This window comes from Physeter macrocephalus, chromosome 10 (genome assembly GCF_002837175.3).
Source record: "Physeter macrocephalus isolate SW-GA chromosome 10, ASM283717v5, whole genome shotgun sequence".
NCBI classification, from domain to species: Eukaryota; Metazoa; Chordata; class Mammalia; order Artiodactyla; family Physeteridae; genus Physeter; species Physeter macrocephalus.
The window spans coordinates 33819831-33844870 of NC_041223.1; the positions used below are offsets into that span (position 1 = coordinate 33819831).

Genomic DNA, 25040 nt, shown 5'->3' on the forward strand with positions numbered 1-25040 from the left:
AGTTGCTCCACGGCATGTGGGATCTTCCCGGACCAGGGCTCGAACCCATGTCCCCTGTGTTGGCAGGCAGATTCTTAACCACTGCACCACCAGGGAAGCCCTTCTTACCCTTTTTAATTGGCTGTTTTCCTACGTCATTTAACAATATTAATGAGGACTGAAATTTGCATAGAGTCACTGTTTGTAATGTGCTTATAGGTGATGAAATTTTACTGAACTTCCACAGCAGTAAATATATTTTTCAGTGTACAGTGATTGCGGATTAATTTGATTAGAAATTTTTTTTTAAATAAACCTTATCATTTAGCTGTGATTTTCTCTGATGATGCTTAAGAGAACTTTTTTTTTCTCTCCCACAGTATTCTTGTTGAAGCAAAGTGAATATGTAAAGACAAACTGAACTTTACTGTCGAAAATATATCATTTATACGAGCTAGAAAAATATGTTGGGTTTTGGTTGAAAATCAGTTCTTAAAAATCAGTGCTTATCTGTGTGCTAGAAAAAAACTGTGTCTGGCAATGAATTTTCATTTGTCTGTCTGTTTGGCCTAATGATGCAGGAATAAATAACTGAATGAAGTTAAAACTGAGCAATGGAAATAGAATTGAGTAAGGTTTTTCCTTACTGAATTTCGGCAGCACATACCTTACAAGTACACTGCCCAGTCTTATCGGTACAGGAGCATTTTTTAGTCTCTAAATCACAGGTTGAGACATCAGTCCCTGGCAGGAAGCAGTCACAGGGATTGCAGTGAGGGTAGCTCCAGTGGCCTCGATTGCACTCTGTACATTTTGCACCAGAGAATTTGGGACGACAGTTGCATTGCCCCGTGTTTATATTGCATTGGAAATCCAAGGATCCCGCCGAGCTGCAGTTACAAGGCTATGGAGGAGATAAAAACAGCAATGATTAACACCATTTCACGGGCAATGTCTTTAAATTTTAATTCTAATGTTTCTATGCTTCCATTAAGCACATATTAATCATGTGTGTGTTATATGCTTTGTACTGTTCTAGTTTAGTCACTTGGGAAACATCAGTGAACATAATGTTAAAATTGCTTCCTGCATTTACTAAAATATATGAGTGTCCAGAAACCATAAAGCTACTGAATAAGAAAGAAACTGTGTTTTCTCTGTCTTTGTGGTGAGCAGGAGTTAGGTATAGGTTTTCTTCAAATACTTCTTACTTCAAAGATTGAACTTTAGACAAAGCCATTTTACCATATCATTTTATTTTTATAGCATTTATTGTATAGAGACATACCTTACAATCTAATGTAGGGAGAGAAGTAAATACATAAATATAACACAGTGGAATAAGCATGATATAATAGGGAAAATGCAAAATGCTATGAGAACGTATAAATAGCACCAAACCAGATGTGGGGAAGCCAGGGAGAATTTAGAGGAGAAGTGATATCTAGGATGTTGTGTTTTAGAGTTAGGTTTGCAGAAAAGCCCAATCTGAGGTGCTTTGCTGGTAACCTTTCTTCTTCTTCCTAGATATGCATAGGATTTTCTCTTTATATATGTAATTTGAAATTTTGTTAGAATTTTTTTTTTAATGCTCATTCCAAACCTTTTATTTTAAACACTAAAAAAAAAAAAGGTAAAAGTTTAGGCAGTTAAAAAGTGATGAGGGGCTTCCCTGGTGGCGCAGTGGTTGAGAGTCCGCCTGCCGATGCAGGGGATACGGGTTTGTGTCCCGGTCCGGGAAGATCCCACATGCCACGGAACGGCTGGGCCCGTGAGCCATGGCCGCTGAGCCTGGGCGTCCGGAGCCTGTGCTCCGCAACGGGAGAGGCCACATCAGTGAGAGGCCCGCGTACCGCAAAAAAAAAAAAAAAAAAAAAAAAAAGTGATGAGACCATTAAAAAATTCCTATTGCTAGGGTGATGAGAGACCCTTGGAAAATTTTAACCTATACAAACAAATAAGACTGGATTAAACACATTCCAGATTATTGAAGCTATTAAGATTATTAGACTGTGAAATATGCTGCCAAGGAAGTGCCAGATCCACCACCTCTTGAGACACATAAAACTCAACTAACAAAACAGTACAAAACGTATTTCTGGGAAAAGGAAACTAGCACAGAAGGGGATCAAGCTACTAATTCAAGATATCTTTTTATTTTCCTTCTGATATTCATGTTTAAGCAGCTACTTTTTTTTTTTAAAAGAGAGGAGATATGGGGTTATATGTATACGTATAGCTGATTCACTTTGTTATAAAGCAGAAACTAATACACCATTGTAAAGCAATTATATTCCAAAAAAGATGTTAAAAATATTAAAAACATAAAAAATTTTAAAAATAAAATAAAACGATGCCAAGTTTTGCTAGAATTTTTAAAAGCTTGAGTCTTTTTAAAAATTAATTTACTGGAACATGGTGAGTTCTTTCAGTTTGAGAATAAAACTGTTCTTTAATTCAGTGCTATTTCTTCAAATTTGTTTTTGATTTTTACTTCTGTTCTAAGTTACCAATATTCTTCTTCAGGATCACTTATAATTCTTAAAGTACATCATTTTTGTCTGTCTGCCAAATCAATAATATACTACTCTTTTCTGTAGTCATTTCCCTATTTGCCTCTCAAATTTGTTCTCCATTTTGTCCTTTCCATTCTACACCATGAAAATTCTGTTGTATGTATATACCACCAATACTTATTTTAATTACACTGCTGCATTTTTAGCTTCTTTTCAATAATTTCTTTATCTCATCTCATCAGCAATCTTCAATTGCCATCCACATGTCTCTTCGTCTCCTATTGCTTAAGGCTCTCTGTTTCTGATTTAGAGATCATAGTTCCTTGAATTTTAATTAAAATTCAAGTGGATTTCTAAATGTTATTTAAGGTCTTGGAATACATCATTTTCACAGATCAGCTGTGCCAGTGATTACTCTGCTGTCTCTGAGCTCTAAACTCACTTCTCCTTGCCCTGCTTTGTGATATTGCAGTTAGACCCCGTGGACATTTCTCCCTGGCCAGGTAGCAGAACATTAGGCTTATTCATTAGAAGGCCATAGTGATGGAAAGACATTTCTGTTCTGGGTTCTGGTTCTTCATTACTATTGCCATCATTATTATTTAATTATTTAGCATGGGAGCCCAGAGGCCCAGAAAGAATTCCAGCTATGCCATCAGGCCACTCTCTCCCCTAGGCTGCTTAGGTCAGCACACAAGCTCTGACCACAGCAGGCTGCTTCTAAGTAGCTCCAGCATACCCATATCCTCCAGCAATGATGGGTAGCGTCTATAGACCAACACTTTCCCACAAACTCTGGCGAGTTTTGTGTATTATTATTATTGTTTGTGTTTTACCACCAGCAGGCTATGCACTCCTGTGGTAGCCACATTCTTTTCAACTATGTTTGAACCTAAGCCTTGTTGGGAGTCAGGGGCAGGGAGATGCCTTCCCTTAGCCCTTGGTTCCTTTATTGTCCACCACCCCTCACCCTGGAAGTAGTAGCTACTCTTTTGTACCTACTACTTCAGGACATTTTATATCCCTCTTTTATCCTTTTACCGGTTAACAATTCTTTATATTCTACTTTCCCTGTTTAAACAACTAGTGTGGTTTCTGTCTCCCAAGTGAGTACCACCTGCCTCTGTGTCTGAGTTTGCCACCATACAGGCTTTGTACTTAGTCTATGACCTCTTTTTGGTGATTTTCTGTTAATTATCCATCTCAGATCTACAGCTCTGTGGCATACTCATATGCATAACAACTTGACAAATTTCCAGATCCAAGACTGGCTGGATCTCACTCTGCATTTCTCACACTTTCATTGCTCAGCTTAATTCTTATACCCACTACTACTAGGGCTATTCCTGCTTCTACTCCTGCCAGAAGTTTGCTTACGGGACAACACTTTCCAGGATGTGATGTACCATCACCAGCTTTCCATCTATTATCTCTTCCCTGTCGAAATGTTTGGTGAAATATTTTCCCAGATTCTGATATTAAAATATCACCTGGCCTTATTTTTGGTGTCTTTCTGGTTCAGTATTTTTCTGTCTTCATATCCAGTAAAAAGGCCTGCAGTAGGGGATGCTCCAAAAAGGTATTTTAAACTCAAAGATCTAAAATGTGATTATTTATTATACTACAAACATGGCCATAGTTTCCAAAGCATAGAACAAACAATTGCCATCCCCCCAAGTAACTCGTCTTTATAGAATATCAGATGTAGAATGAGAATTCAAAATAAGGATGACTGACTTATTCCTTTAAATAATTTTTCCTTGACTCATTTAAACAAAACTGACCATAATCAAAAAGAGAAAATTATATGTTATGGAAACTATAATCATGTAATAACGTTAAAAATTGTTTTGTGAGATAGAGATACTTAACTAAAATAGATGTCTTAGACTTTATTAACTAAAATAACGGTCTTTAGACTTGAAGTAAAATATGAAATGTCTGCTACAAATTTATTATTATAAGATGAAAGCATTAATTCTTAAAGACTAGTCAACAGTACAGATAGACATTGGGACCTTTCCAAATCAGGGAGTTTATTCAGGAAGTTACAGTAGAGAATAAAAGAGACCATTAACCATATGTTTAGACAGTACTATAGCCAACATGAAATGTAAATCATAATTAGATGTAATGTTTGTATAGCAATAGAGGATTTATGCACTATTCCCCTGCTAGTGAAAGATGGCAGGCTTTGTATTCTAGTTCAATAAAAGCTCAGATGATGTGTGTGCTCACACCTCAGCACAGAGAAATTATCCATGACACAAAGAAACGAAAGCTATAAATCTCAAATCACTGTTCATTTAGATTATAATCATCCAAGATTTTTAAAAAGTAGGATACATGCTTATAAATATTTGTGAGGGTTGTATGAATTTTTTTGTAATTATTCATAATGATGAAGTGTCTACCTATTCAGAAATTTAGATTTTTAACAGTGGTTCAAAGTAATCAAAATATTTCGATCGACATCAGTCAACATAATGCTTATTCAATCATCAGTAAATATAATGGTACCAAACATACAAATGCTTAAAAAAAACTTGGTCTACATTCTGTCCTGATTTACATCCTGAACATTAAGCATCAGCTTCAATTTCAGGAGTTTCATTAGAGGTTGGCCACATCATAGGATTTTGTAGATAACATGGAACCCTCTTAAGTTTATGTACAACTTATTCATGAGTCAAGCGATGGGGCAGATGCTTGGATTTGAGGTTAAAAATGCAAAATGTCAGTCATAGAAACTTAAAACATTGTTCATACTCATCAAAAATCTTTGGAACTCTTGAGAACTTTTTGTTTTGCTTCCAAAAATGTAGCTCTATGGACCTTCAAACTTAATAGTGCTATTGACAATAGAAAAATGAGCGTCCTGTCCAGTTTTTAATTTAATCACGTCAAACTGAAGACATGTATCTGCGCTTCCTTGAACAGTCACCAATACTCTTGTTTTCCTCTAGATCAGTGTATTCTAGATGAATGTATTCAGATATTTTATCATATATGTAAGAATGGTTACAGTCTACATGTGTGCTAACTCAGTAGAAAATAATAGTTTACATCTCTATAGAGTACTACCATGGAGTCAAACAGGCCACACTTGGTCATTACGTTCCAGTATTTCTCAGTCCAATGTGATCAACTGGAATGGCTCTCACTAACATAAAAAATGCCGTTATTTATTGCTCTTAAATTTAATGGACACAGTTCAGCCCTAATCTTACTTGATCTTTGTGTTGCACTAGGCACTAAAGAATATTCCTTCTTTTTAAACAGTCTCTTAGTTTTTAGAGCACTTAACATGGTTTATCTCCTCTCTTTTAATCCGTTAACCTACAAAACTAAAAACAAAACACATACACAAATAAAAACCAAGAAATAACTGTTTTCAAACATTGGGTAACAGGAAGCGAAGGACTGTGATTTTTGAGAGAAGGAAAACAAATGAGTTAGAACATAAAGGCAGTCTAGTCTGCAACCCAAAGAGGGGAAAACCAAATAAAGTCCAAAACTATAGCTGAATTGAGAAACAGCGTAGAGTTTGGAGAAGCTGAGGCAATTAGAATTTATGGAAGACAAGTAGAATATGTGTCCAAAAAGAAGGAAGTTAGAGAGAAAATTCCAGAGATATGCAGAAGGGTTCCCTTGAGTCGTTGGCTAAGTACTGATCTATGCATGCATGGAATGAAATTCTACATGGTTGGAGAAAAAAATAATTGGAAAGCCTGAGGCTGAAAAATTCCTAGGGTCCACAGAAAGCTTGGAATAATTCATATTCCCAATAACCAGAGTGAACAGATAGTAATGCACTGGGTAGTGTTCTCAATGTATTTAGCCCCTTAGTAGTAGGGCTAAGTGATTCCTAGATTAAAGGCTGCTCTGGGCCTTCCCTAATAAAATTTAAAAGCAAGCATCAAAAGGACTCAAGTGATCGGTGAGTAACTAACCTGATAGCCAGGATAAAGTTCAACTCTCTTTAAAGGAATACAGCAAAATCTAATGTGCAACAATGAAAAAATGTACAACATCTGGCATCCAAATAAAAATCACCAGTCATGCAAAGAAGCAAGAAAATATAGTTCATAACCAGGAAAAAAAATCAACCAGTAAGCATGATCTTGAAATAAAACAAATGATGGAATTAGCAGAAAACTACCTTACAAAAACCAATATTTATAAATATTCTCAAGGATAAATGAAAAATGTGAATATAAGGAGGAGAGAAATGAAAGATATAAAAAGATCCAAAAGGAAATTTAAAGATAAAAGATACATATTTTAAATGAAAAAAGACTAGCAACTGGATTAACAACAGATTAGATACTACAGAAGAAAACAAAATCAGTGAATTTGAACACCTAACAATAGATACTAACAAAAACGAAGAATATAGAAAAAAGAAGAATGAAAGAATAAACAGAATTTCAGTGAGCTGTGGGAAAATATCAAGTGGTCCAACACATACATAATGAGTTCCAGAAGGAGACGATGGGGATGAAAAACAAACAAACAAAAATTTAAAGATATAATGGCTGGAAAATTTCCAACTTTGATGAAGTCGGCAATCCCACAGATCCAAGCCCAACTAACCCCCTGAGAAATGAATATAAGGTGACTACAAAAAGACAACATAATCAAATTGCTGAAAAACAGGATTTAGGATTATATACTCAGAAACAATAACTTTGAAAAATGAAGGAAAAATAGAGACTTCTTGGTAACAAAAATTGAAAGAATCATTGTCAGCAGACCTGAAATACTAGAAATAATAATAATAATAATAGAAATTTGGATGTACCCAAAGGAATAAAGAGCACTGGAATTGATATTTTTATAGAAAAACAGAAAATAAGTTTTTTCTCCTTTTGAAAAAATAATTGATTATTTAAATCAAAATCATAAGATTATATTGTGGGACATATAATATATAGAAGTAAACTATATGACAACAATAGCATAAAGATAAGAAAGAAAATTAGAGGTTTACCCTTGCAAGTTTCTTATGTTAAATGTAAAGTGGTAAAACATTATTTTAAGGTACATTAGGAAAAGTTAAAGATGTATCTCCCTAGACAAAGACAAAAATATAAATAAATAGAGCTAAGAAGTCAAAGCGAATATGAAATGTAATTATAAAAAATTACTCAGTCCAAAGTGAGGTAGAAAAAGAAGAAAAATGAAGGTAAGAGCAGATAGGGCAAATATAAAGCAAATAGCAAAATGTAGACTTAACCCATTCAGACTGATAATTACATTAAGTGGAAATGATTTAAATACTTGAATTAAGAGGCTGAAGCATTAAGATAAGGTAAACAACAGATTTAGATATATGCTACCTAAATGAAACACATTAAACTATTTTAAAAAAGAGATGGAATAAATGATAATGTTTAAAAATGTATATGACCACAAAAACACCAATCAGAAGAAAGACAGAATAGCTATATGAGTATCAGAAAAAAAGTACACTTCAGAACAAGGAACATTATCATGGATAAACAGGGATGCTTCATAATGATAAAGGCATCAATTTTTCAAAAAGATAGATTCATCTTAAATGAGCATACACCTAATATCACTGCTACAAAATACATGAATCAAAACCCGAGAGAACTGAAAGAAGAAATAGATCACAGGTATAGCTCAACACCCTCAGGTATTGAGAAACATGCAGACATAAAAATCATTAAAGATAATTGACTTTTATAGAAGATTTTATCCAACGACGCCAGAACATAACACAGCTTGTTTCCAAGGACACATGTTAATCAAAATGGATACGATTCTGAGACAAAAAACAAATCTCTATATATTCAAAAGGACTAAAAACTACAAATTATGTTTTCAGACCAATACAGAACTAGATGACAATAACAGAAAGAGATCTTGAAAACTCCCAAATATTTGTAAATTAAAGAACATACTTTTAAATAATCATTGGATTAAAAATAAAATAAGTAAGAATATTTTAAATAATGAAAATTGAGACACAACATATCAAAATGTATGGGATACAATTAAAGTAGTGCCTGGAAGGAAATTTATAATATGAAGTGCTTATATTAGTAAAGAAGAAAGATCTCAAGTCAATAATCTAAGTTTTCACCTTAAGAAACATGAAACACAAGGGCAAATTAACTTCAAAGTAAGAAAAAAAAAGGGATGTTAAAATAAACCTTTGAAAACCTTCCTCCAGTTCATTTAATATGTTATCAAATTTATTGTTCTAAGTTGTTCAGATTATTCCCATATTATTCTTTTAATGTCTATAGGATCTATAGTTATGTCCCCTTCTTTATTCATGATTTTATTTGTTTCTTCTCTCTTTTTTTCTTGATCAATCTTCTTAGAGTATTGTCAACTTCATTAATCCTTCCAAAGAATTAGTTTTGGGCTTCACTGACTTTTTTCTAGAGTATTTTTGTCTTCTATTTCATCGATTATGTAAACTCTTCAGAAATTATGTGATGGGAATACTTCCCAATCTATTTCATGAGGCTAGCAGTACCCCAATACCAAAACTGGAAAACAACACTACGAAAAATATAAACCAATATTCCTTATGAATGTAGATCCAAAAACCATTTACAAAATGCTAGCAAACATAATCTAAAAGAATAATCCCCCATGATCAAGCAGGGTTTATCTGAGGATTACAAAGCTGGATCAACATTTGAAAATCAATCAATATGATTCACCATATTAACAGCTTAAAAAGAAAAATCATATGATCATCTCAATAGCTGCAGAAATTCATGTGACAAAATTGAACACACATTCCTGACAAAAGTTCTTAGCAACCTAGGAACATGAGAAACATCCTAAAACTGATAAAGAGCATCTATAAGTAAAATAGAGCTAACATCATTCTTAATTATGTTTTAATTATAAAAGACTGAATGCTTTCTACTTAACATAGGGAATGAGGCAAAGATGTTTGCTCCAACTTCTTCTAGTCAACAATTTACTGCAGTAGGTCAAGAAAATGAAATAAAACTTATATGGATTGGAGAGGAAGAAGTAAAACTGAATTTGCAGATGACACTATTGTCTAGATAAAAAATCCTAATGAATCTACCAAAAAGCAAGTAAAACTAATAAGCTTAGGAAGATTGCAGTGTAGAAGGTTCATGTATAAAAATAACTGTATTTTTCTATTCTAGTAACAAACAATTGGAAACTGAAATGGAACAAATAATAGCACTTGCATCAAAAATATGAAATACAACAATAAATTTAATAATGCACATGCAAGTCTTGCACACCAAAACCTATAAAACATTGTTGAGGAAAATGATAAAGACTTAACTAAATGGAAAGTTAGGCCATGTTCATACACTGGAAGATCTGATGGTCTTAAAATGTCAATTTTTCCCAAATTGACCTGTAGATTTAACATAATCCCAATGAAATCTTAGCAGGCTTTTTAGAAAGAAATTGGCAAGCTGAGTTGTCAATTTTTATGGAAATGCCAAGGATTCAATGTAACCAAATGGTATGGGAAATGATGAACAAGGTTGGAGAGCTTATACCACCTAATTTCATTCCTTGCTAGAAAGCTACAGTGATCAAGACAGTGTGCTGTCGGCATAAGGATAGACAAAAATCAATGAAACAGAATAGAGTCCAGAAATGTGTGAATGCATATATGGTCAGTTTATTTTGACAAAGGAATCAAAGTAATTCAATGGGGAAAATAAGATAGCCTTTTCAACAATTGGTGTTGGAAAAATTGGACATCCAGAAAAAACATGAATTTTGACCTTTACTTCATACCGTATATAAAAATTAATATTGAAAATTGAACATGGACCCAAATTTAAGACATAAAACTGTAAAACTTCTTGAAGAAAACACAGGAGAGATACTTCAGACCTTTAAGAAATATAAATTTACTTCCTAGATGGACCATAAAAAGCATGAACCATCAAAGAAAAAAATAATAAACTAATTTTTATAAAAATTAAAGATACTTAGAGGAATTGAAAAGCAAGTCATATACTAGGAGAAAACAGTTGCAGAACTAGATGTATTAAAGGGCTAGTATCCTGAATATACAAAGAACTCTTTCAACTTATTACTAAGTAAACAAACAACCCCAAATAAAAATAGGCAAAAGATTTAAATAGGCACCCAGAAGATATATAACTGACAAAAAACCAAAATTATTCCTAATATCATTGGACAAAAAAAAAATGTAAATATATGAATACACACCCAATTGAATGCTTAAAATAAAAAAAAAGACTTAGAATCTTGAGTACGGGCAGGGATGTGGAGTGTTCTTGTGAAGAGGAATGTAAATGTGTCTACACACCTGCTTTTGACATTTATACACTAATGGTCACAGCAAAATTATTCATAATAGGGCCAAACTGGAAATGACCCAAGTCATAGCATATCATACAATGAAAAATTATTAAACAATTAAAAAGAACTACTGATAAAATATAACAGATGGATGAATTACAAAAGCATTATACTAAGTAGAGGAAGCCAAACTAAAAATAATCCCCCAAAACAAACAAAAAAACCCTCCAAACAACAACATGGAATATGACTATATTTATGTGAGTTTGTAGAAATGGCAAAACTATAGTGATAGAATGAAAAGAGTAGTTTCCTGGTGCTGATTGGGGGCAGGGGGGAGGGGAAGTAGACTGCAATGGAGCACAAGGGTTGGTTATACAACTGTAATCATTGATCAAAACTCATCACTTTAAATAGGTGAATTGTATTTTATTTAATTAAAGTCTCACAAAAAGCTGACAAAAAACCCCGAACTCATCACCTTTCCTTTTTGAACTTGCATCTCCTCCTATAATCCCTCTAGCAGTAAATGATATGATCACCTGTTGCAAAGCAAAACCTGGCAGGCATCCCTAGGCCTTCTCTTTCTTACCCCCTAAATACATGAGTTCAGCAGGCCATATCAGTCTAGGAGTTCTATAACTTAGCTTGCTGCCTAAATGCTAGTGGATAATTGACTGGGGCCAAACCTCTGTCAACTCTCACCAACATTTCTGCAAAGGCCTTACAAGCAGCCTTCTACCCCGAAGCTGTATAGATTTCTCTAAATGTGAGTCTGGTCACACCACTTTCTATGGTCTGCTCACGGAAAAAAAATGGGTAGTTTTGTAAGCTAAACGTTGTTTATATGACTCTTCAGAATCCTCTCACCTACTTCCTGAAAACTGACACCTAGGTATAAGTTGGGGGAAATTCTTATGGATTTTTGGCAAATTCTTTTAATTCTTTCTTAATTTCCTTGTACTTTGCAGATATATTCATTGTGTGTAGGTATGAAGTTATAGATGTTTCCGGTTTTATTTTAGAATTTTTGGTTCTTTTTCCTCCTTTTTTTTTTTTTGTAAGTATCATGGATGAGTGTCTTTCCCACAAGTAAAATATAAGATACTGATCAATACCTGCAAGCATGCTATAGTGATATTTCTGTATTGTTTTGTAATATAATATTGACTTTTGAAATGCCAGACTACTGAGGTCTACCAAAATAGAAATCCTTAAAAGACATTATGAGATGAAATAAAGCAATTCACTCACCTTACAACCAGTGGTAATGCTGTGGCCCCAGGTATTAGGTACACATTTAGAACATTTCTCTCCAATGGTATTGGGTGGGCAAATGCATCGACCAGTCTTTGGGTCACAATTATTACCCAGATGGGAACAGTCACAAGCTTCACAGGTGAAAGGATAAAAAAGAAAAAAATAATTTGATATAAAGTGTTTGTGTTGTTTTTTTTTTGCGATCTGTGTTGTCTTATTTGGTTAAAGATCCTTGAAAATGACTCACCTCATTCATCTTTTATATTATAGTACAGTGTATCTCAGAGGTGTTTTTCAATAAATATATACTGAATTTCATTTAATAATTTTAAAGGGTAAAACATATTTGCTTTTCGATTAAGGATAAAAAGAACTGATGTATCAGATTCCCTGTTAACTGTATTCCCTTATATCTAGATACTATCAAGGTTACAATTCTGTTTCTATATTTATTTTAAGTTCATAACTAATGTTTCTGTGCTGTATAGATTAATATTTCCTTCCTGTTGACTCAGATTTGCAATAAAAACAATAAGCTTCCTAAATTCACTATATCGTACATTTAATTAAAATGACATCAGGATATTTCAGTTTTGCAAATATTTTTTAAATAGTTGAACTACAGAAATATATTTACACATAAAAATATTTTTTGAGTTTCATTTACCACCTGCCTTATTTCTTTTCAATGGATTTTTCATTTTCCTAGCTATGATACGATATATGAAGAGTGCAAACATCCCTATCCATTGCACTTTCTCAAAGAATGCAAAAATAAGATCTGAAGGAAAAAAAAAAGATTTGAGAAGATCTTCAAAGCTATTCAAGACAAGGAGTGCATGCCACTTATTAGCTATAGTTGACTCAGTTGCTGAGTATACTTTAGTGCAGCATTTCATATCAAAAAAGTGAAAGAGAAAAATACCATCAAATACTCAGATTCAAATAGAAGACTAATGTTATGAGAAATCTTTAATTAGTTATATGATGATTAAACCTTTCTAAAACTACATTTAGTTTATTTGATTAAGTTCGCTTTTCAAGGGATCACAATTATCATTGCTCACAGCATTCTATCCCTCTGTGAAAAATGTTTAGCACGATGCTTGACATAAATGTTAGCTGTTGTTTTTATTATTGTTGTTGTTGCTAATTTTAAGCCAAAAGATTTCTTTTATATATACCCTTTATTAAGAAGAAAAATATTTCACATTATGTTTAAACTTATGTGGTAAAGAATGTCTTGGGACAGTTACAATCTACTTGCAAGTAGAAATTCTCTAAGTAGTTCTTCAATGGAAGCACAACACTGAATAGGAAGACTTGAGTAATTAGCTAGTTTTCCCTACCAAAACAGAATGTTTATCACAATTGATAATATTTATAAACAAAAATGATAATGATGATGATGATGATAAACACTTACATAGCACTTTCAGTGCCAGGCATTACTCTGAATCTTTTATAGCCATTAACTCAACTAATTCTTACAAAACTCCTGTGAGGTAGATACTATTATCTTCCTGACTTAATAGATAAATTTTGCAGAGGGACAGTGAGGCCAGGTCACTCAGTCAACGTCTTATAACTAGTTGCTGGTGGAGTCACTAAACAAATCCAGGCTCTTTGGTGAGAGTCATGCTCTCAACCATAATGCTACCCTGCCTGTCCTGTGCTATTTTTTTTTTCTGTTCTGCTTCTCCGGTTCGAATGCTACAAAGTTTGCATTTCTCAAATGTTATCACTGTTTCATAATTTTAAATAATTTTTTTGGTATTTATAATTTCTGGTAGTGGATATATTTGAATGTGTAGTACTTTTTCATCAATTCAGATTCAGTGAAAGCTAGTGAGAGTTGTGTTTATAAAGAACAGAGTATATTTTAAAATGCAGCTCTATAAATTTTTTAGTATATACAGATATTGGCTTAGAGATCATATATAGATTCTTAGAGGATCTGTAATTATAATATTCAGAATAACTTATAATGGCTGAATTTATGATAAAACCTGTATACATCAGAAGTGGTTGAGAATATCTGAAAGGTATTGGCTTTTAAAAGAATTTTAAATATTATTCCTGCCACTTCTCATATAAATTTGCTACAGTAGTCAATAACAGTATCTTAAAATCTTGCCATGTATTTATCATGGTGCTGTGAGTAGAAGAGTACCATCAATGTTGCATCAGTGAGTTTAGTAAACAAGGGTAATATTCAACCTAGTGACTGTTGGAATAGGGGTCAATTCCAACTTAGTGGCATAAAATTAAGGCAAATGTTCAATCTTTACTTCCATCTGTAGTGTGCTAATTCCTATTTTCTTCATTCAGGATCTGTAGGAAGGCTGTGGCCGGACATAGGAGAACACTGCTTGAGGGAGCCATGGTTAGAAAACCTGGCTTGCAATTTCTCAGGAACTGACAAATATCTAGAGCCAATCTATTTCTCTCTCAGAACATCACAGTGTTCAAGGCACCTTGAAGTAGATGAAAATATTTTTTTTTTTGTACCAGAGAAAGATATTAACTTCCCTGATCCTTGTACCAATTTTGCAATAGGAAAAGGAAAAGTTGAACTGTATTAGCTTGCGAGCAATGTTTAAACTAAGGTAACACTGGCACCAGAAAAATTGAACATCTGACTTTCAAGCTGCAGTAGCCTTTGAGTGACTGGCTGAATAGAGGTCACAGAAGGGGAGGGAGACAGCAGAACTGGGACCTGCTGATGGATTTTTATTGCAAGCACAGTTATTTATAGGGCAGTGTTTCAAACTGCAATGTATTTCATCTAATTTATTAAAAAAATATACATATATATGTTAGGTTAAATATTATTTGCATTATATATCAATACTTGCTTGTTGTCAAAGTGTATTTCCCTTAACTTCTGGGAACCTTGTAGAACCAACTGTTACAGATGCTTAAACACCAGAAGCAGATAATGAATGCATGGAGCTTAGTCTCATTTACAGACCTGTGCATCCTCCTTCCTGAAAGTTGAAATAGCCGTGGGCACAGCGATCACACTTCTTTCCTGTTACTCCGGGCTGGCACCAACATTGACCACTCTCTTCGCAGTCAAATGATTTAGACCCAAAGGAATTGCAGTTGCAGGGAATACACCCCCTTGCTGATTGGAGGCCAAAGGTTTCAGGCTGGCATAGAAGAGGAAAGAGAAAAATTACATTTAAATCAATTAATTCACCATGGCACAAGATGCACGGTAAGATCAGGTGGGAAAAGAGGAGCCTGGGGTTATCCAGGTTCTTCAGTGATGTTATGACAACTGGGCTGTCATTTAATCAAATGGACCTTTTCTACACTATCCAAGAGAAAAGTTCAATTACTTTGAAATTCTTTCGAGATTATTGGAAGAATTAGGGCACTATTATTGTGTTATATTTTCACCAGCGTTTCCCTACACCTCTCAAGATTCTAATGGCAATGTGGAAATAAGCGAGGGTGGCATTTCTATTTAATTAAAAATTTTTCTTGTTTCATTCCTAATAATCTGAATTGATTATTTTCAGATTTTATTAAGTCCTCTTACTTGGTAAAAATGTTTTCAATATTATTGGCCAGCAGCCTAAAGTTAAAATAAATCTTTTTTTCCCTCTCGTATTTGATGTAATTTTTGTTGTATATCAGTAAATACTTCTAATCATCACTATAGGGCTCACATTATAAATATAACTCTTAGGTTATGCCTATACTGACAAAATAAGTGGTTTGACTGATATCTAGTTTGCTGGGTTTCATTCTAACAATCAAAACTGATTTGTGAGATCACATATCAAAGCACCAGATTAGGTAGAAAAAGGGAAACGTTCATCCTCTGATGAGTGATTCATATGCATATCTCTTATCTATTTATAACAAATAACCTTCCACGGTCAAGCATTATTAGCTTTGGCTGACTTTCTGGAAATACATGTTATCAGACCTAGAGTGACTATATTAGAAAATGCTGATGGATTAAAAATTACTCCTGGGGCTTCCCTGGTGGCACAGTGGTTGAGAATCCGCCTGCCAATGCGGCGGACACGGGTTCGAGCCCTGGTCTCGGAAGATCCCGCATGCCACGGAGCAACTGGGCCCGTGCGCCACAGCTACTGCGCCTGCGCGTCTGGAGCCTGCGCTCTGCAACAAGAGAGGCTGCGACAGTGAGAGACCCGCGCACCGCGATGAAGAGTGGCCCCCGCTTGCCTCAACTGGAGAAAGCCCTCGCACAGAAACGAAGACCCAACACCGCCAAAAATAAGTTAATTAAAAAAAAAAAAAATCACTCCTACCAGAAAAATGAAAAGCACATATCCTACTTAAAGTATGTCAAGGCTGTCTTTTAAATAGAAGTTTGTCACATTATTACGATATTTTTATCTGGAAAATTAGTCTCAGTAATTACTTCTTTGCAAAACTAATTCCTATTTTGGAAAATTAGACTTAATAATTACTTCTTGGAAAAAATAAATCTTGCTATTTAATGTTAGCCACCCAAAGAGAAATGAAGACTCATTATGTGTTTTTGCCATTATTGTTAACAGTATTAAAAATAAGTCCTAGGAAACAAAATCATACTGAAAATTAGTCTCTTAAAATGACTGTTGCTAGGAATAGTTTTGTTTTTTAAATCTAAAATGGGTTATTTTTTTTTTTTTTTTTTTTTTTTTTTTTTTTTTTTTTTGGTGGTATGCGGGCCTTCCTCTGTTGTGGCCTCTCCCGTTGCGGAGCACAGGCTCCGGACGCGCAGGCCCAGCGGCCATGGCTCACGGGCCCAGCCGCTCCGCGGCATGTGGGATCCTCCCATACCGGGGCGCGAACCCGGGTCCCCTGCATCGGCAGGCGAACGCGCAACCACTGCGCCACCAGGGAAGCCCATGGGTTATGTTTGATAATCATTTTGATCTTTATATTTCCTGCTGACTTTATTTTTATTTCTAGTTCTATTTCAGCTTTCGCTATATAATTAAAGAAGGAAGTGTGCATCACTTCTAACAAATGACCTAACACTTGATTTTGAAGTTAAATTCAGTTATAAGAAAAAATGAGAACATATAGTATTTTTATTCATAAAAAGCAATTCAATGTAGCCTTCTAATACGTAATCAGAAATTAAGAAAATGGTTAAAGTACAAGCATGCCCACTACAATATTATTTATCATAGTGAGTAACTGTAGAGGCACTTCAATGCTCAATGTTAGAGAAAAAGTTGAATAAATTAAATTGTGATACCTTCATGTCATGAAATATATGCAATCATTAAAATCCTGTTTTGAAGCAGTTTTAATGATATGAATATACGTAGAATATAGCGTTAAGTAAAATTTTAAAAAGCAGAATACAAAATTATATACACACTATAATTCTAATTACATATCTGTAAAGATACACATACCATTCAGACACACACTAATAGAAACATATATACATAGAAATAAAAGACTAGAACATTATACATGAACATTTTTTAAAAAGTTGTACTTCGCATTTGTCCTTATTTCCTAAATTTTCTTGACTTAGAATGTGAATTGTAGAGATAGTACTTTACATTCATCTTTATTTCCCAAGTTTGCTTTACTCAGTGTATCTATCTATCTATCTATCTATAATGGATAAATCAATAAAATATTAAATAAACTTTCAAATCATTACTTATTTTAAAAATTCCAAAGTTGATTGTATGAAGAAATATATGAGAGGTAATGTCCCTATCATACTTTTCTAATACTTAACTAATGTAATTTTAAAGCCTAGGTTATACCAAAACAAATACTACCAAATTTCAGTAATAAAATTTTAATAAATTGGTGATCAAAAATTTATTTCACAGACCAGGGAAAACCCTGTAGTAAACAAATTTAAGGAACAAATATTCTTAGTCAGTAATTGAGATTAATGAGGTAAAACATATATGGAAGAAAGTGCCTGCCTAGTCTCAGCGGGGAGTTTGATGAGCTCCCATAAATTATTCTCATTTGGGGTAATAATAAAAACTATCGGGCTTCCCTGGTGGTGCAGTGGTTGGGAGTCCGCCTGCCGATGCACGGGACACGGATTCGTGCCCCGGTCCGGGAAGATCCCACATGCCGCGAAGTGGGCACGGATTCGTGCCCCGGTCCGGGAAGATCCCACATGCCGCGGAGTGGGTGGGCCCGTGAGCCATGGCCGCTGGGCCTGCGAGTCCGGAGCCTGTGCTCCGCGGCGGGAGAGGCCACAGCAGTGAGAGGCCCGCGTATCGCAAAAAAACAACAAAAAAAAAAACAAAAAAAAAAACCCAAAAAAACCCCAAAAAAAAACTATCACGTATTGTGCTTGCTATGTGCCAAGCACTGTTCTAAAGCCCTTTAAAAATATGAATTCATTCAAAATCTCAAGGCAATCCTGGAAGATAGTTATTAGCATCAACTTTTTACAGAGTGGTGAAACTGAGGCATAGAAAGGTCAAGGAATTTGGTTACCAGCTAACCAATTGTGGAGTCAGCCAAATCAACCAGACTGGCTTCAGAGTCTGTGCTCTTAACTCTCACACATACTGCCTCAAAGGAAAAATGGTCTCAGGACAAAACACTACTCCATCATACATCAGTGCTGTAGGATATGTAGGAAAAGGGCATGTATCAGGGTTAAAATTCTGCTAAATTTATATTTTGGAGACATACTGATCATTTATTGTCCTTTTCTTTCACTTTAAATGTATGCATTTATTTCTGAAAAACATAATCTCTTTTAAAGATTTCTTCATTTAATAACAATAGTAATAATAACAGTAATAATACCTAACATTTACTGAGAACTCTTCAGATGTGTGTCTTATGCACTCTTCTCATGACACCTGGAAACAGCCATGGAGGTGCCTGGATAGATCTCCCTGCAAGAGAGCCTGAAGTGGGAGTGTCACTGATTGACAAGCCCCAGCTTCCACTCTTTTGGATCTAGTGGAGAAGCTCACAGCAAGTTACGCTTCTCCAAGTCAATGACTGGTACACAGAAGTACTAGAATCTTCCTGCCCAATCCAAGATTCCTCCAATGGGCAAATTTTGCTGGGGCACTCCCTACTGGCCGGGCTAAGAATTTGAGATTGGGGCACAATGCACCCAATGAGACTTTCCTACTCAATATTTCCTTCCCTCTCTCCTTTCACATGGTCAGACCCGCATTTCAGTAGAAGGCTCCCTGCATACTGCTCTCTCTTCCATCATCCTTCACTGGGGTTTCCCCCAGTAAATCTCTTGGCATTTGCTCCTTGGAGGATCTGAGCCAACACAAACCCTATGAAGTAGGTCCTACTATAGATGAAAAAGCTGAATTACAGAAAGATTTAAGAAACTCTTTTACAGTTTACAGGCAGTGTTGGAGTTGGGATTTGACCTGAGGCAGTCTGATATCAAAAGTAGTTTTTTTAAAATGTCAATAAAGAGCCAAGAAATAAAACCATAAATTTGTTCTTCTTCCTCCCCTCCTTCCTCCTTCTCCTCCCCCCTCCTCCTTCTTCTTCCTCCTCTTCTTTTCCTCCTCCTTCTCCATCTCTTCTTTCTATCCCCTACCCTTAGTTCTCCTAAGCTCTGATTCTACACCGGCAAGTCCTGTCTCCTGGTACTTTGCAACTTGGCCTTGGACCTATTCTTCCCTCCTTCCTCCTCTCTTCCCTCCTTCCTCCTCTCTTCCTTTCTCCCCTCTCCTTTCCTAACTTCCTTCCTCCCAACATTTGTTTTGTTTTGCCCTGTGAGAAGGGGGACCAAACTTTTGTAGTAGAAGACATGGTAACTTACTTTGTGTATGTTGTACATTTATAGTGTGTGAAAGTGCGTTTCTTGTGTTTGTTGTATACGTGAACAAAATTGTAATGTGGAAATGTATCAAAATCATTAATTATGATGAAAGGTCAGCCAAATGTCAGATCAATGGGCTAGATTTTCTTGGCTAGATCTCACTTTCTTTGCTAGATTTCCCTTCATTTATTCATTCGTGTGTTCCCTTCATTTGCTGCAAATGATGCCCGAGGTTCCTTCCCCTTCTAAGATTATAGGTTCCTACTGATAAATTTTTCTTTGTTTTCTACATATCTATGATCAACTGAAACTTTTATGAACATATGAACTTGAATAGGCTTTAAAAAAGATATTGATCGCTATTTTTAAAAGGCAAGACTTCAGTCAGGAATTGCCTAGTTTTCGCATTTGCAGTTTGCACGCTTAGCAACCATTATTTGGTAAAATGGCACCAGAGCAGGTCAGTTGCAGCACACGGAACACAACATGCTGAAGCACGAGCCATGCAGCGCCTCTGGGATTACCGGAGCTGGGGGTCGATAGGCTCCCCGAGGACATCCACTGGAGCTGCTGACACCCCACCTCTGGGGAGACCCCAGCACTGGCTGCGCTCTCTGTGGCTGCTCCTTCTGTGGGTGCACCTGCCTGCTGAGGTTGCACTGTTTCCCTACGAAGCCTGATTTACAGACACATCTTCCTGTGATATCACACTGTGGGGTCACAGAGCCAACGGGATTGCAGCCACAGGACACACAGAATCGCTTCTCTGGGTCCCACCACATAGTGGGCTTTAAAAGCCAACAGAAAAATAAAACAAAAACAACAAAAAAAGAGCATATAATATTATTCAAGAGATAGAAGCAAATGATATTTCCAAACTTCCTACAGACGGCCAGTTTGACACCTGAGAAATGCTTGGTTCTGCTTAACAGTGTTTATCACCAAAAAATTACATATATATGTGAAAGAGATAGTGCAAATCCATGTCCTCTTATGGAGGAATCTCAGGTGCTCACCATACTGAAGGCAGGGCAATACGTGCAGGAACAGAGAGCAACGTATTTTGATTTTTGTTTCATTTTAGCAAAATGGTATCTAAAAAATATTTTGATTTACTTCTCTACTGAAAACTTTTGTTGAGTAGAATGCTCACTGGAACTTTTAATTGATGGAACTAGTACAAAGTGTTTGATAAAAGCAAAGGGTGTGACACTTTTTTTTTTCTGCCAAAAACATAAAAGCAAAAGAAAGAATACATGACTCGCCATAGACTGGGATTAAATTTGTATGTTGTTTCAGAAGCATCTGAATTACAGTAAATATTACACAAATTCACTACCAAGGAAATACAGGTTGAGGGTCAAATGCTAGTGTATGGTAAATTTTGTTCTATTGTGAAAAAAACATTTCAATGATCACAGTAATTTTACATGTACAATGAGATATTCCTGAACTTGTCTTTCAGTATGCTCAGGAGTATGTCCGTGAAAGCCAATGAGAAGTCTGAAGGAAGAAGTAATCACGGTCAGCTCCTACTTCTTACCTTACATTCATCACACTGCCGCCCCTGCACGTTAGGTTTGCACTCACACTGTCCCGTCTGAGCATGGCAAACCTCAGAGAAGGAGCCGTTGGCATTACAGTGGCAAGCTGCAAAGAGAAGAGAGATCTGTGACTGGGAAAAATGTTCTAATAGTCTTAATAGGTTTGTTAAATAGTAATATCCCCCAGGTGGTAACACTGGCCACGAAGTTTTAGAATAGAATGTTTTCTGATTGCTAGGGGTTCTGTTAAGCATTATATTATTTGATGTTTACACGCACTCTATAAGCTGTAGAGATATTTATGTAAAGCAACAGCACAGCTCCTGGCGCATTCATATGCTGTGAAAATACTAATGTCACCATTACTATTCAAATTCTGAGAATGAAGACACTGAATTTCCACGTAGCCATAACTCAAACAAGGCCACATGATTAGTAGGTGATATAGTTGACTTCAGGTAAAATGTTCTTTCCATCAGTCCTCCAGCTGTTTTGCTTCTTCATAGATACACTGGGGTAGCACCTAAAATATAATCTCAATATAAGTAATGCATACTGACTCTAGAGCTGAAATAATTTTGAGAAATTATCAAAATTAATAGCACCCATGGCATAATATTAATTCTACAATTAATGAAGCAAAATTAATTAATTTTTTCCAATTTAATGATTATTTACAATATGCCAGTTTTTGTTTTAAGCTCAAAAAACGAGCTTGAGGGGAAATATACACATACCTTTAAGATTAGAAAAGTATGTAAGACCGTAGAACCAAGGAGACATTTTTCTAAAGAGGATATCAAAGGGGCCAACAGGCACATGAAAAGATGCTGAACATCACTAATCATCAGGGAAATGCAAATCAAAACCACAATGAGCTATCACCTCACACCTGTTAAAATGGCTGCCATCAAGAAGACAAGAGACAACAAGTGGTGGTGGGGATGTGATGAAAAGGGAACCCTTGTACACTGTTGGTGGGAGTGTAAACTGGTCCAGCCACTATGGAAAACAATATGGAATTTCCTCAAAATGTTAAAAACAGATCCACCATACAATCCAGCAATCCCATTTCTGGATATATACCCAAAGTAAATGAAAACAGTGTTTTGAAACACTCCCACGTTTACTGCGGCATTATTCACAATAGCCAAGATATGGAAACATCCTAACTGCCCATCAGTGGGTGAATGGATAAAAAGATGTGATGCATATACACAATGGAATATTACTCAGCCATGAGGAAGGAGGGTATCCTGCCATTTGGATGGACCTTGAGCACACTGTGCTAAGTGAGATAAGTCAGATATAGAAAGACAAGTACTGGGCTTCCCTGGTGGTGCAGTGGTTGAGAATCTGCCTGCTAATGCAGGGGACACAGGTTCGAGCCCTGGTCTGGGAAGATCCCACATGCCGCGGAGCAACTAGGCCCGTGAGCCACAATTACTGAGCCTGCGCGTCTGGAGCCTGTGCTCTGCAAGAAGAGAGGCCGTGATAGCGAGAGGGCGCGATAGTAAGAGGTCCGCGCGCTGCGATGAAGAGTGGTCCCCACTTGCCGCAACTAGAGAAAGCCCTCGCACAGAAATGAAGACCCAACACAGCCCCAAATAAAAATAAATAAATAAAAAAGAAAGACAAGTACTGTATGATATCACTTATATGTGGAATCTAAATAAGTCAAACTCATAAAAAAAAAACAGAGTAAAATGATCATTACCATAGGATGGAGAATGGGGGGATAAAATTAATGCTGTTTAAGGGTAAAAAATTGCAACAAGTAATTAATAAGCTATAGTGATCTAATGCACAGTATAATGTTGTCTATAATATAGACAACAATATTGTACTACAAATTATGTAACAGGATAAATATCGCTACAATGACAACCATGTTACAATATATAAATTTATTAAAGTAACACATTGTACACCTTAAATTTACACAATGTTATATGTCACACATATTCAATAAAATGTATATAAGATAAAAACAACTTTTTCAAGTGTATTAGGAGTACAGCATTATAATTTTTAAACTGAGTAAGATATATACTATCCTCAGTTTATATACTATAAACCTTATTACTATGATAGTATATATTATATACTATCTCCAAAGATAGAAATGTATTTGGTTTAAGTAACCTTTTGTCATTTTATGTTACAAAGTTGTCTGATGTTATTCTGAAACATATAATAGTCTAAAAATTAAGAAGCTTTTCCACAAATAGAACAGTAATTAATGGTTTACTCTGTACTCTACAAGTGTATTTTTAATGGTACATATAATTGCATTGATACCAGAATAAAAATGTGAGGGGGAGATGACATGGGAATTTAGACTATTCGTAGATGGTTTTTGTAAATTTTGTACAATATTTCATGTCTCTGAATACTTTGATTTGAGCACAACTTATAAATACATTATAAATAGCTACTCCATCAGCCTGCACTAGTTTTCTGTTCATGGGGCTGGAAGCACTACTTAGTTTTACTGCTTTCCTAAAAACTGCTTGATTTTTCTTCCGATAGTTTGGTCTTCAGTGTCTGCTAACTTAATACTTGTTGGGTGGCCATTTAAAAACTGGTCCCAGCCAGTATCTTACTCAGGTAATAGCCTACGGATAGTCTATAGCTAGTGTGTGAAAAGAGGTTGAAGAAAATATTTTCTTTAAATATCCGTTTCATTTGGCTAATAGAATTGTTATATATACTTTTAATTTCTTGATATATTTCATATATATATATATGATACGTCGATTTTTTTTTTTTTTTTTTTTTTTGTGGTACGCAGGCCTCTCACTGCCGTGGCCTCTCCCGCTGTGGAGCACAGGCTCCGGACGCGCAGGCTCAGCGGCCATGGCTCACGGGCCCAGCCGCTCCGCGGCACGTGGGATCCTCCGGGACCGGGGCACGAACCCGTGTCCCCTGCATCGGCAGGCGGACTCTCAACCACTGCGCCACCAGGGAAGCCCTGATACGTCGATTTTTAAAATCTCAAATAATTTATAAATGAAAAGCCACTTTTTCTTAGAGTGGGGAATACAAGATTAAATTTACTATAAAGTCATCTTAAAATAACAAGAGCAATATAGAATTTTTAAGTGGCTTTTTTTTTTTTTTTTTTTCCGGTACGCAGGGCCTCTCACTGCTCTGGCCTCTCCCGTTGCGGAGCACAGGCTCCGGACGTGCAGGCTCAGCGGCCATGGCTCACGGGCCCAGCCGCTCCACGGCATGTGGGATCTTCCCGGACCGGGGCACGAACCCGTGTTCCCTGCATCGGCAGGTGGACTCTCAACCACTGTGCCACCAGGGAAGCCCTAAGTGGCATTTTTAAATGAAATGTATGACACAAAAATATGTATATAAATTTAAAAAGCAAAATATATTTCTTAGTAGTGGTGTACTTTTCATGAACAGATCCAGAGGCAACTAAAATAATAATTTATTATGAATTTTCTGTTTGTAAAGGTATACTAGCTATGCATAGAAGAGCTATTATATCTATGAAAAGTTAAAAATAGATAATAAATGTGTTTTGTTATTTTTATATGCTAAAGAGCATTAAAAACATAATTATGTCAATACTTCATGGCAAGTGATATAAAAATTGGTGATGGTTCAAAAATGTTTTTATACCATATTCTTCTATGT

The 25040-nt window shown here is 35.6% G+C and overlaps 1 protein-coding gene across 1 annotated transcript in view; it reads right to left on the reverse strand.

Annotated features, from left to right (window-relative positions):
* The window catches only part of LAMA2 (laminin subunit alpha 2), a 621727-nt gene that overhangs the window by 185596 nt on the left and 411091 nt on the right, over positions 1–25040 (reverse strand). The window contains exons 20-23 of the mRNA XM_024122539.3: positions 21386–21492; positions 15046–15226; positions 12066–12202; positions 647–883 (exon numbers count right to left, since the gene is read on the reverse strand). Coding sequence (XP_023978307.1) covers positions 647–883; positions 12066–12202; positions 15046–15226; positions 21386–21492 — 662 coding nt within the window. The remainder of the gene's footprint in view (positions 1–646; positions 884–12065; positions 12203–15045; positions 15227–21385; positions 21493–25040) is intronic.